Source organism: Gossypium arboreum, chromosome 7, assembly GCF_025698485.1.
Source record: "Gossypium arboreum isolate Shixiya-1 chromosome 7, ASM2569848v2, whole genome shotgun sequence".
NCBI classification, from domain to species: Eukaryota; Viridiplantae; Streptophyta; class Magnoliopsida; order Malvales; family Malvaceae; genus Gossypium; species Gossypium arboreum.
The window spans coordinates 88,823,373-88,837,814 of NC_069076.1; the positions used below are offsets into that span (position 1 = coordinate 88,823,373).

General features: G+C 33.6%; 1 protein-coding gene across 1 annotated transcript; it reads left to right on the forward strand.

Moving 5' to 3' along the window:
* The first annotated feature begins 498 nt into the window (after nucleotides 1-498).
* Nucleotides 499-1,821, forward strand: LOC108475632 (WUSCHEL-related homeobox 2-like). The gene is made up of 2 exons (XM_017777619.2): nucleotides 499-1,070; nucleotides 1,171-1,821. The coding sequence occupies exons 1-2, from the start codon at nucleotides 653-655 to the stop codon at nucleotides 1,584-1,586; spliced, it is 834 nt and encodes a 277-aa protein (XP_017633108.2). The 5' UTR covers nucleotides 499-652; the 3' UTR covers nucleotides 1,587-1,821.
* Nucleotides 1,822-14,442: the final 12,621 nt, after the last annotated feature.

The following is a 14,442-nucleotide window of genomic DNA, read 5'->3' on the forward strand; positions in this document are numbered from 1 at the left end:
AAATAAATTCACTATCTACCAATCCTCCCTAGTTGACAAGGGAGCAAACATGTTATTATATAATAAATCAATTAATTTCTAATGCTACTTGTTTCGTTGAATGTACGGAATCACTTTCATGTTTAGAATAAGTAATATACTCTTTTTTTTTTCTTTTTTTTACTAAGGAGTGAATCAATGGTATTTATATATAAATTAATATTTTCATTTTGATGGATTGAAATCAACAAATAACTATTCAACTTCATCTGAATCTGCATGCATTCATCTCCTCAGCTTTTCAATTCCCAAAGCCAAGCCTTTACCTTCACCTTACAAATCAAAGGGGTTGTCTTTTTCCTTGAAATTTCATTGACATTTCTACCTTCGCTTCTGTTTTTTCTTCTTCAATGTCGTATCTTGCGTTTTGCTTTTTTCCCTCCCACGATGATCTCATCCTTACATTCCCGAGATACAACTAATATAAAGCATCTACTTGGTCAACTACAAAGCATCCATCTTGGGGGTGATTTCGTCTTTCCTCTTCTAACGAAGAAGAAGAAGACGACGAGACACCAAAGGCCAAATCCTCCTTTCAGCCGCTACTCGCCATGTTTTCAGAGATTTTTTCAGCACAAAAAACAATACGCATGCTTCTCTCTCTCTCTCCCCCATGTTTTCTTTGTTTTGTTTTCCTTTATATATCGTGAAATCTAGAAGAACCTATAAAATCTCAAAACCTCAAACAAGCCAAAAAAAAATCAAAACAATGGAAGGTGGTAATATGGACACGTCTGGTGATGGCGGAACTACAGGGGATTCAAGGTGGAACCCAACAAAGGAGCAAATAAGCATCCTTGAAAGTTTTTATTTGCAAGGGTTAAGGACGCCAAGCGCTGATCAGATACAGCAGATAACAAGCAGGCTTAAAGCTTATGGCAGCATTGAAGGGAAAAACGTCTTCTATTGGTTTCAAAATCATAAAGCAAGGCAAAGGCAGAAACAGAAGCAACAAAATTTGGCTTATATCAATCGCTATCTTTATAGGACGACTCAACCTGTTTATTCTCCTCCTCCTCATGGCATCAATGGTTCTTTCAGAAATATTCATCTTTTTGGCTTATTTTAGTGGGTTCATCACTCTTATACTGTTAAACATTTAACTTGGAATATTGTTTTTCCTTATTACAGTTGTTTGTGGACCACATTTTCTACCACAAGTTCAGTTAGGAATTTACCCTCAGATTCAGTGCCCCAAGGTTCTTCTCCCTGGCGGAGATAAGAGGAGAGAAAGGCCTGCCAAAATGGGGAAGCCTCTGCAACGGGACTACAACACGATGCTGCCAGATGCTGAAAACTTTGAAGGCCTCCTCAACATTAATAATCATGAGACTTTGGAACTGTTCCCTTTGCACCCAACTGGACTTTTAGAAACAAAGGAAACATTAATGTCTCCACTTGGTTCAACCAATTCTGCTGGAATTTCGATTATTACTCCATCCATCTCTTGTGAGACTACTGCCGGTATCGACCAAGAAGGCTCTGGTACTGGTGAACAGCAATTCTTTGATTTCTTCACTTGCCAAGGTTCTTCCGCAAGAGATTAAATAATTGATGAGGCTAAGAACAATGTTGAGCATTTGGCAGTAATTCTCTGTTCTGTTGCCTTTTCTATCCCCCCCCCCTCGTAATTAGTGATTAGGAAGGTTTTTTTTTTTTTTTTTAAAGCTTCTTCTCCGAGAGATATATCTGATTCAATATTATGTCATTTTGCTTTTCTCATTACATATTTTTATAAAATACTTTATTGATTCAGTTAAATGGAGAATTGGTTTGTTTAAATTGATTGTGAACTAATTTAGCGCTAAATATTTGTATATATTTATATGATCTTTTGACAATTTATCCTATTGAATTGAGTTTAAAATTGATGGTCTAAATTATTTGACTACGAATTTAATTTTGAAAGCTTTCAAATAAAAAAATACTTTTAACATGTCTGTCATTTATCAATTGCATATTTAAGATTTTATTTACAAAATATTTGATTATGTTGCAGCACATGTGAAGGTAAAAATTTGTATAATTAACATTTATTAAAAGTTTATATAAAAATTAAGTAAAAATTTAGTTACGATGATAATTAGTGGTAAGCAAAATTAGATATGAAAAATAAAAGAAAATTTGAATTTTAAGTTAATCGAATTGAGTTATTCGCGTCAACTCGAATAAGTACTTCGAATTTCAAGTTCGAATCGAGTTGAATTTTATAATTAGAATAATTCAAATAACAGATTGATGTAAATATCCATTTGATTTCTGTCAATTTTGAAAATGAGCAAATTGGACTCTGGCTTAGTTTAGGAATGCTTCTCAAAAGTGCTTTTGGGAAAAAAAAATCTTTTGGGGAGAAGCTAAAATTTTAAGCTTATAAAAAAAATGCTTTGGGGCCAATTTTTGGCTTGGGAGAAGCACTTTTTCTCTCAAAAAGTAGCTTGTTTAGGAATGCTTTTGTTTCAAAAGTGTTTTTTTTTTCCCAAAAGTGCTTTTTAGAAGCAATACCAAACACACCCTCTCTCAAAGAAGAGTCAGGGAGCTGACTGTACAGAAATGGAAATTCGGGAGCTCTAATGAGATATTTAAAAACTTAAGTGGTTGGTTGGGAAAGGTTAGAATTCAATTATGATTTAGTTAGACAGGAATCGACTGCTACCATAGTTAGAGACAAAATAATTAAGATTGAATGGTGGCAATGGTCTGTGGAGACCGTGCCAATGTAGTATATATATATATATGGGTGTGGGTGGAAATAGAATTCTTCTCACTTCTATTTCTAAATCTCTTTCTAAGCATCGTCTTCTTTAGTCGCTCCAAAGAAAAAGATGACATAGCTGAAGGAAGCTCTGTATGTTGTAGTCGTTGTGTGATTTGGAATCTGGAAGCAGAGAAATTAGGAACTGGTAAGTTTTCGTATCCTCCCCTGAACTTGTGGATTGAAGAAAAGAAGTAGAGTAAGAACTCTCAAAGCTTTTGAATGGGTTTTAAAAGGGTTGAACACCTTTAGTTTAACCAATAAATGGTTGTCATGCTTAGCTGCCAAGACAAAGAAAGTCCTAGCGTTTGGACAAGCTAAACTGATAAAGATAAGGGAATTCAGATGAGTTTCTATACCTTACCTTTGGATGATAGGCGATATTGTATGACTTGCATGTAAAACATTAACAAGATATGGTGTATTAAACCTGAAGAAAGAGAAATTTGTGCGTGTGTTTGATACTGTATGAGTTTTCACGAATTGACTACTGATTGTTGAATGGTAGGTAATGATAGATAATTTGGCTTAATGTTTTCTAAATGATAAATCATGCGACATGCTTGATTATTGTATGCACGTAGCAACGAGGAAATTATTAACGAGTTAGATGAAGTTAAGATGGGAAAACAGTGACTCTGTTAAATACTGTCATAAGGTATTACTGAGTGCAAACCATGATGTACGAAGCTCTAGCTTTGCAGAAGGGACACTACGGTGTTCGAGCATTAATGTTAGGAAAGGCGTAATGGAGAAATGGGTGGAGGAATCAGGAAATTAGAATTTTGTTAAGACTCCACCATACGAGATTGCTGGGAGTACATTGCGATGTGTAAACTCCGGGCCTTGCAGAGGAAACATTTTGGTGTTTGAACATTAAGGTGAAATGTGAAATAGGTCCTTCAAGATAAAATCGTGATGGCATTCAACATGCTCTATGAGGCGCACCACGACGACAATAAGGTCTTACGAGGCGACACCTCAAAAAAGGTCTAATGTGTAAAACCGTAGCTCAACTATGACAACCAATATAGTCCATCGGGATAGTAAACATGAGGTAATCCATCGGTACAAAAAACACGAGAACGTCCGCTGGGACATTTAATATGGGGTGAACAAGTGTAAGATCATAACTCGACTATGGCATCATAAAGAATCCGTCAGTATGGTGAACATAAGAATTATAAGGTGTAAAACCCTAGCTTAGCTTTAGCAACCGTTAAAGTCCATGAAGACATTCAATAAAGGACTACATTGAGTAAGATCATAGCTTGGTGATGGTGATAGGTAAAGATCGCCAAATGGAATCAACTCTAAAGCTGATAGAATAAGGTAAACCTCATTATAAGGATTTACCATGTCAAGTTATGAAGAACTCACAGGTACAAGGCTACAGATCTTTGGCGAATGATCCTGTAACGGAGGCTATACTAGATGATTGAACTGAACCAAAAGGTCCATGAAGAAGGGACAACTAGAGGCGATATAGTTCATTGAGACCCATACTAAGGTTAAGTCATTCGGACTAATTGAAGTAGTCTACTAAGGACTAACCTTGGATGGGTAGACCTCTTAGAACAATGGATTATATGAATTGGAAACCTAAGGAAGTAAATATAGATAACTAATAGCAGACATTGGGCTTCACTTCTAAGGTTGCGAGAGAACAAAAAGTTAGGTTGAGGTGTAATTAGATATATATATATATCTGGAAGACCTTTACCTTGAAGAAACATGTGTGTACTTCAAATAGAGAATAAATTAGTCAATGGTGAGGTGCAACAAAAAGGAGACACAAAACTCATCGGTAAAATCTGTTAATGGCCAAGAATAACCAAGTTGAATTTTTTTTTTTAAATTCGTTCCTTGAAGTTCAAAATTATGTTATATGGTCATTAGGCATGATCTGACTAAGTTCTATTAAACTTACAAATGGTCTACTTAATTGCCGGATAAATTTTTCACTCGAGAATCGAGTGGAGGGTCAAGCCAGACTTCGCCAATTTGAGGAAAAAATGAGCGATAGTCATAACATGCATATAGAGGGGCACACCTAGAGACTACACCTCAGGGGTTTAATCGAGTCATGAAATTTTAAAGGTTTACTTCAAAATTTTAAATAAGATTGTAAGATAATAATTTTTAAAAGATATGAATAATAAATAGTCTAGGGTGTAATCTAAACACTTGATAATGTAACAAGATTTGATTCAGGAGTAATAGCTAAGTTGGTCGGGTCTTTGTACCATCTAGTACCTGAATTAGACATCGGGTTGAGTATAGGGTGTTACAGTCATATAACAAGCATTAAACTGATCATAGTGTTAATAAGAAAACAAAGATCATACCAAACATATCATCTATCAGACCATTTCAATGGTAACTTCTTCAGTAATTATTTTACCAGTAAAAGTTTATTAAACAATGAACTGAAACGTAAAATCAAACATGCATTTGTAAATCATCACTTTGCATACTTTATTCGTACAACAAACAACCCACAATAATTCAACTCACCATTAGTAGAACATGAAGTCAAATAAAACAAAATAACACAATAATAATATATATAACAACAACAGAGAGTTGGAGTTTAGATTTTCACCAGCAAAATACTTGAAAGTTGGTACCAATTTCACCTGCTTAGCTTTTCCTTATCACCCGAGCCTTCTTCTTCTCAACTAGCTAAACATAATAATCATATCAAGATCAAAACGAAGACATTTAGACATAATAAAATCATAATTCATTTGCATGCAGAAAAAAATTTAAAGGTTAGTTGCAACCCTAAACATCTCATTAGAAGCTCGATGAATTAAACTAAAATCTTCAATTTCCCTCCATTTTCTTTAAAAAAAATATATAGAAAAGCTTAGAAAAATTTCTAGTTCACTAAATCCTCAATCACTTAAGTTGATACATTATTTTCTCCCTCAATGTAGATTGTTTCTTAACTTTTCTCTCTTACAGAACAAACCAGAGTAGAAGATGGAAGAAAGAAAAATTAATACCAGAATGAAAGAAAAATTAATACCATAATGAAAGAATCCTTCCATATATAATCTTTCCACTACCATTTCCATTAATCCAAGTCAATCAGTACTACTAATACCCTTAATCATAATGTTTCCCACTAAAAGAAAACTCATGGTTCTAATGTAACAACACTAAGCTTGAATTTTAATTATTTACCAATCAGTCCACAAGATTCTCATAACCATACTAAAACCCTCTTAAACAAAATATTTTTCTAATTTAGTACCATAATTGTCATGACACTTAACCTTTAACATATTCGCGTGTGACAATCCAATTAGTTTCAACTTTGGAAGTTTTAACACTAACAACATCAACAATAGTAGGGGGCTCCTAGCTACTAGGAATTGATCTCTACGACTTCTTATCCATAGAATTTAAAAAGGTTTTCATTCTTGCTTTCCAATAAGCACAATTTGCTCGATCCAACATAAAGGGTTGCACTAATGAAGAATATTCCATCTTAAACAAGTATGGACACTAGGTTATTCTTTGGAAAAGTTACCGCTGACGTAGGTTAAGTTGAACTGTATTAACAACTTCATCTATCCAATCTTTTATTTTTTATGTTTATTTGTAGATGTAATAAACATTATACTCAATCTCTCGGTACATCTCACTACCAAAATTTTAATTTTCAATATGCAATGTGATTATTTGTAAGAAAGATAGAGAAGATAGTCAAATTTAATGTATTGAATAACTTGTGAGCCTTAGAACTAAAAAATTGCAAGTAAGAACCCATTTGTAGAAAGTAAACTATAATTTGCCATCCCATCTTAAGTAGGTAGTATTCAGTGTCGCATGTTTTGCTATTTTTTTAAAGAGCATGTTTTGCTTTTACCTTTCGGGGGCATGCTATTGCCCTCTTAACGGCTTTGGATATATAGTTGCCAATGTCCCTAACAAGCTCTATGAGGGAGACGATGGTCTTTTTGGACTCACCTTTGGCATTAGCTCCTACTTAGCTAAAAGAACAAAAAACAATAAATGTAAGTAAACTTGAGCAGTGCCAGTAGCATTGCTACAAGTAGTGCCAATTGCTTCAGGCACTAGTGAAGAACAAAGATGAACACAATAATATGTTTACGTAATTCAGTTGCCATACTCTATAGAGCGTTGCGTAAAGAGATAATCCACTATCTTAACACCTCATACAACAAGTGATTACAAGCACTAACATTCATCACATTAACAACCTAACTTTTTTACTTGAGATCTGATCACTCTCCTCTAAGTTTTTCCTTTGAAAACTTAATTTGTAAGCCAAGTGACTCACTTGATTACTTATAAAAACACTCTGAAAAACAAGTTCTAAATAAAAAAATAAGTGTTCAAATGCTCCATACATTTTATCTACATAAACCTTTCAATATATAAGATTTTAAGGAATGTAAAAGAAAAAGATTAATTACCATCAAAATAAAAAGAAAATCAACATGTATAATATCTTCAATATGATTAGGGCAAGTTTTCAAATCTTTAGGATATGTTACCAAGCTACCTAATCTAATCTAATCTCTTTAAAATAGGGAAGTCGATTTCCTTGATTCAATCCAAACTAATCTTCAAGATATGTTCCTATAACAAGTTTAGACATCATTAATAGGCTTACACATATCCATATAATCAAAAAAGATTACAACCTAAAGATTTTGTAGACGAAAACTTCCAACTTCATATAAGGTAAATTATGAAGCTGAGCAGTTCTAGATAGTAGTAGGCACTCCTTTGGCACTACTCAAGGCACTCACCATAACTATTTCAACCATAAAACATTTATCAAGGTTGAACAAACCTTCCAAATTTATAGCACTAATCTAACCCCACTAAGCAAACTTCAAACCATCATGATCTTCCTGAATCTCAACAAAACAATTACCATTTATATAGGGATACAAAGGATAATAAAGTCAGCGCTTATCCTATATATAAGGTAAGTAGATCATATAAGAATACTTGAAAAATAATCTTGCTTGATTCAACTCTTCTTCAATAATAAATGCAATATTGTCTACACAAAATCCTCAAAAAGATGCAAGTAAATAACTAAGATATTTTGGTCAAGCATGCTAACAAGTAAGTCAAGTTAAAATTTTGAGCAATGCTAGGGCACCACTCCTCAACAGTCCTCATAAATTGTGTCAACACTAGTGATAGATCTATTGGATGTGGGTATAACAACCCTGATGGTGTTAATTTCTCTAATCACTATCTATCCTCCCTTGTTGCAAGCGACGGTGGCCAAGAACAATGATAGCTAAGGTTTTGTAACAGCCCATTTTCAGTGTAATCGGAACAGTGGTTTCGGGACCACAAATCTGATCCAGGAAGAGAAATTTATTTTAATATTATTTTATGATCTACAGAATTACAGAAATATCGTGTGAAAATTTCGTTAAAAAATTTTACAGGTTATATGTCTAATTTGATGAAAGGACCAAATTGCATAGAATGTAAAAGTTGATTTCTAGTAGCTATAAGCATTAATTAGCTATGGAATTCAAAAATTGAGGTCCTTATATGACAATTATACCATTAAGAAAAGTTAGTAGATATTTTTGATGAATCATCCATGAAAAAATAGAAAAAGAAAATGACTAAATTGGAATGTTGAAAAATTAATGGATGATAATAAATTAAATAGAAATATCATATTGTTATTATCATCTTCTTCCTCCAAAATACATGGAAACCCTCGGAAAGAGAAAACAAGATCTCTTGGCTTAATTTGGAAAGTAATCTTGTCCCTTTTTTAATAATTTTTATATTTTCGAGATCAAAATAGTTTAATCTATCTATTTTGGGGATTAATTTGTAAAGATATCAAAGTATAGAAATTTTTTCATGGATGTAAATGTTGAAATTTTGAAATTTATGATAGAAAATGAAAGGTTGTTGATAGATAAACAACTTTTACAAAGAGAATTTTGATGAAATTATGATTTAGGGACCAAATTAAAAAATGGTAAAACCCATGGAAAAATTCTGATTTTTGTGAAATTCATGTGTTGTTATTGTAACATATAAAATTTGGTTAGGCTTGAAATAAGGATTAAATTGCATGAATTTCATTTTCCAAGTTTAGGGACGAAATTGTCATTTATGAAAAGTATAGGGGCAAAATGATAATTTTGCCTAAGATGTGAATTGAATTCAATTGAGTATAAAGTGAATTAAATTGATGTTAAATTTATTTATATAGATCCGGACAGATCAAATAATGAGTTAGATCGAGGAAAATGATAGCTAAGGTTTTGTAATAGCCCATTTTCAGTGTAATCGGAACAGTGGTTTCGGGACCACAAATCTGATCCAGGAAGAGAAATTTATTTTAATATTATTTTATGATCTACAGAATTACAGAAATATCGTGTGAAAATTTCGTTAAGAAATTTTACAGGTTATATGTCTAATTTGATGAAAGGACCAAATTGCATAGAATATAAAAGTTGATTTCTAGTAGCTATAAGCATTAATTAGTTATGGAATTCAAAAATTGAGGTCCTTATATGGCAATTATACCATTAAGAAAAGTTAGTAGATATTTTTGATGAATCATCCATGAAAAAATAGAAAAAGAAAATGACTAAATTGGAATGTTGAAAAATTAATGGATGATAATAAATTAAATAGAAATATCATATTATTATTATCATCTTCTTCCCCAAAAATACATGGAAACCCTAGGAAAAAGAAAGCAAGCTCTCTTGGCTTAATTTGGAAAGTAATCTTGTCCCTTTTTTAATAATTTTTATATTTTCGAGATCAAAATAGTTTAATCTATCTATTTTGGGGATTAATTTGTAAAGATATCAAAGTATAGAAATTTTTTCATGGATGTAAATGTTGAAATTTTGAAATTTATGATAGAAAATGAAAGGTTGTTGATAGATAAACAACTTTTACAAAGAGAATTTTGATGAAATTATGATTTAGGGACCAAATTAAAAAATGGTAAAACCCATGGAAAAATTCTGATTTTTGTGAAATTCATGTGTTGTTATTGTAACATGTAAAATTTGGTTAGGCTTGAAATAAGGATTAAATTGCATGAATTTTATTTTCCAAGTTTAAGGACGAAATTGTCATTTATGAAAAGTATAGGGGCAAAATGATAATTTTGCCTAAGATGTGAATTGAATTCAATTGAGTATAAAGTGAATTAAATTGATGTTAAATTCATTTATATAGATTCGGACAGATCAAATAATAAGTTAGATCGAGGAAAAGAAAAGGTGATGGATTAGTAGATTTTCATACCTGAACAAGTGTCGAGGTAAGTTCGAGTAACTAAATTGTGTATATTTATATGCTTGAATTGAATGTTGTGTATGTGAATTATATAAATTTCCATATACATGAAATTGATTACATATCTGACAAAGCCTGATAAATATTAAATCCCGTTTGAATAATGGAATTCGATGGATATTGGATTTCCCGTATTGGATGTAGTCTTGTATATGTTGCAGATAGAATATAACTAGGATGAGCATCCTGCTATAAGCCCTCTTAAGCGTCCTGTTATATAGTTCTTGCAATCATCTTGATCGGTAGTGGTTTTGCATGTGTTGCGCACTACCGCAGCTCTTTGTGAGCGTCCTGTTACACGATTCGATCGATTGTGATCCAACATTTATTGCGGACACAAACATATCTCTTTGTGAGCATCCTGATATAAGCTCTTATGACCTTCCTGACATGGTTCACTTAAACTCCCTGTTACGCTATTTGGAGCTTCCTGTTAATAACTCTTCGGAGTTATCTGTTAAGCTTAATGAGCTTCATGTTCTAAACTCTTAGGAGTTTTTAGTTTAGCCTGGATAAGCATCCTGTTACATGGCTCATCTGAGCACCCTGTCATATGGCTCGAGAATGTGCTTCCTGATTATGTGCCCTTATGGGTATCCCTAAACATGATTTAATGGATCATTGATTTGTATACCTCGAGTATACTATTTGGGTATCCTTCGATATTTCAATGATTCAATGGATAAAACTTTTGCTAAATGAAAACATGAGATTAACATGATTTATTTCTTAAATATCCTGAAATACTCGAAAATTGTTATACGATGAGCTCATCTCTGTTATCTTGATATACATATGAGTCATATGACTAACTTGTTTAATGAGAGCTTGTGTTTAGGCAACTGATCAAAAATGTTTGGATGCATGTTATACATGTTTAATTAAATGAGCATGATTAGTAAGTTAAATTCTTGTTATACGAACTTACTAAGCATAAAATGCTTACTAGGTTTTCTTTTCTCTATTTTATAGTATTCGGAAGCTCGTAAAGGTTGGAGATTGGTCGGAGCAACATCACACTATCCTCCAGCTCGTTTTGGTATAAATAGGAATCTTACCTTGGTGTAATGGCATGTATAGGCTAATGATAATAAATGAGGGTATGTAAATGTTTTGGTTGTAACTAGCCATTGGAATGGCTAATGATAGTAAATTTAACGCATACTTAAGCATGAGGTTTATTATATTTAGTATATGAATGTGTTTGGTTTAATATATTAGATGCTATTAAGTTTGGGTAATTATATAATTTTAATGTAAAGACGATACTTGAAAGTATGAGTAAATGTGTCATGCATAAAACTTGATCATTAGATTGATTTATATGCCTTGAATTGGTTGGTGAATATATTGAAATGTTGATGTAGGTGCAAGATAAAATGGGTGAGAAATAAGCTTGAAAAATGGCCATATTCTGTCCACACTGGCAGACAAACGGGCATGTGTCTCAGCCGTGTGAGACACATGGCCCAGCACATAGGCATGTGTCTTGGCTGTGTAACCCCTACACCTAATTTTCAAAAATTAAATTATCCATACAGTCTAGCACACAGGCGTGTGGCTGGCCGTGTGACCCAAGTCAGAGAGTTACACGGGTAAAGACACAAGTTGGAACACGGCCGTATATCTCACATCGAATGCCCACACGGCCTGAGACACGGACGTGTTAATGGCTGAGTGAGCCACACGGCCGGCCATATAGGCGAGTGTCCCTTGCATTTAAGAAAAAATTTAAGATTTCGCGAAAATTTTTTTATAATCCCGGTTTAGTCCCGACTTAATTCTAATATGTATTTTGGGCCTCAAGGACCCATATGAGGGACATTATTTTTGATTTTTGGAAATGAATAGTAAATGACATGAATTAACTATAATTGAACAGTAACTTTGGTAATGCTCTATAACCTTATTCCAGCGACGGATACGAGTTAGGGGTGTTAATTGTTTGCTCTTTGCTAGGTTGGGCTTTGATTACCTTTATACTTATTGTTCTAACTTTTTGAGCTTTTGGGCCTTTATGGTTGTACTTGGTCTATCGAATTCGGTGTAGCAGATTAAACTAGTTCTCACATTTAAGGAGCTTGAATACAAGCATTTTCTTTATGTTTTAATTAAGTTTCTTTAGTTTTCCTTACATTTAATAAAATGTGCAAATCGCATCTTTTATTAACCTTAAGGGCCGAATGAGGCCTAAGAGAGAGTTAACAGACTTTATGAGTGTGCAAGAGACCATTAGAATGCATTTTGGGCCAATCATGGAAGTTGTGTCGCAACATGAGAGATCACTTGTTGCAACATAGAGAGCAGAATGAAGAAAGTAAGAAACTGCCTTCAATGTCACGACACAAGTTAAGGGTGTCGCGACATACCCCTGAAGACAGCTGCAGAAGAGTAGGTTGATTGCTATGTCGCGGCACAAGTCCTGGTGTGTGGCTACATAGACTCTATGACAAGAATAAAGTATAAAGTAGGGGTGTTTTGGTCTGCATAATCGAACTTAAAGCTCGAGAACGTCAGCTAATCTAGGGTTAAGGACGATGGCTACCTGAAGGCTATAAATAGGCACCTTTGGCACACATTATAGACACCATTCGATTACCTGAGATTTCTCTTTTTAGATTTTATTTCATTTTCTAATGTTTTCAGAGTTTCGTTTATTTTTTTCTTTATTTTCTTTCAAGAGATCTGAGTTGTAAAAAAAGATTAACTCTTGTGGATTTACATTTATTATCAATGTCGATTAGGCTTTTTTTAAACTCTTTACTATTCATTCATTATGATTAATTACTCTATGTTGTTTATGAAATCCATGAGGAACTAATCCTTTTATAAGGGATTAATTGTAATACCCCTCACCCGTATTCAATGCAAGAATAGGGTTACGGAGCATTATCGAACATATAATACAATGACGCATACATTTCATATTCATTTTCAAATTTCAAATAATCATCATTCATCCACATGCATATCATCCCTAATATAAGCCTACGAGGCCTGAAACATGCATTCGAGAAGGTTTAGGACTAAACTGATAACTCAGGAAACTTTTGGAACACTTAGAAAATTTTTTCAAAATACAGGGGACACACGCCCGTGTGGCCCGACCGTGTGTCTCACATGGCCAAAGACACGCTTGTGTCACAGGCCGTGTGGACATTCAAAATGGAAGCACATGGCTGTGTTCCAGCCTGTGTCCTACCCTGTGTAACTCTCTGACTTGAGTCATATGGCCAACACACACGCCCGTGTGCCCTAGAAATGGCCACACACACTCGTGTGCCAGGCCGTATGCTAGGTCGTGCCAAACTTGTAGGGTATACTAACTTATGCCACACGCCCATATGCTGGGCTATGTGGAGCATACAGACTTGATTTTAATTTCAACACCAGGGGACACACGACCGTGCAACATAAAAGTGTGTCACACACGGCTGAGACACACGCCCGTGTCTCTTCCCGTGTGGACAAAAATAGGCTATTTACCAAGCTATTTTGCCACCCAATTTGCATATACCTACATCAAACCAAAAGGCACAATTCATGGCATAAAAATAGGCATTCTATTAACCTCACTCAAGCACAATTCATTCCAATTCAACACCAACCAAAACAAAACATATTAATACCACAATACACCAATCAATTTCATAGCAAAACTTATTTTTACCAAAACATCAAAATTATAAATTCCAAATATGCATCAGTTGTTTAGATTCACTATCATACCAATATTATAACTCATCCATTTGCTATCCATATTACCTATTATCAACAAGCGTTACATATATCCATCATCAAGTTCACACACAAGCCATATGCATGATTATATAAACAACTAAATCTAACCAAATTAAGCCAACTTCCATGGCTATATACAAAACCAAACTTTAGACATTTACAAGCCAATTCAAATGACTAAATTCATAGCTAACACATATGTACCAAAATAACCAAACTCCTATACATGCCATATACTCAAAATACTTAAGTTCAAAGGTACCAAAGTGATAATAAGATAGTGCAATGAAGTCTCTGACAATCCCAAATCTGAGCTAGCTTTGATTTCACTATAAAACATGAAAAATAAACAAAGTAAGCTATATATCTTAGTAAGCTCGTATGAAAATAATAAGATTTACCATTCAAAACATGTATACAACATACCATAATTAAGTAACCACAATGTTAATATGTATTCAATCATTTATATAACCATAAGCTCAAATCTTTCATATGTTCGATGTATATACAGTTCCATACATACCTATATTGGTACGTATTTATCTTCACCCTTTCAT

Coding starts and splice junctions, on each gene's coding strand:
- LOC108475632 (XM_017777619.2), top strand. CDS start 653: ATGTTTTCTTTGTTTTGTTTTCCTTTATATATCGTGAAATCTAGAAGA. Junction 1,071..1,170: donor TCCTCCTCATGGCATCAATG/GTTCTTTCAGAA, acceptor TCCTTATTACAG/TTGTTTGTGGACCACATTTT.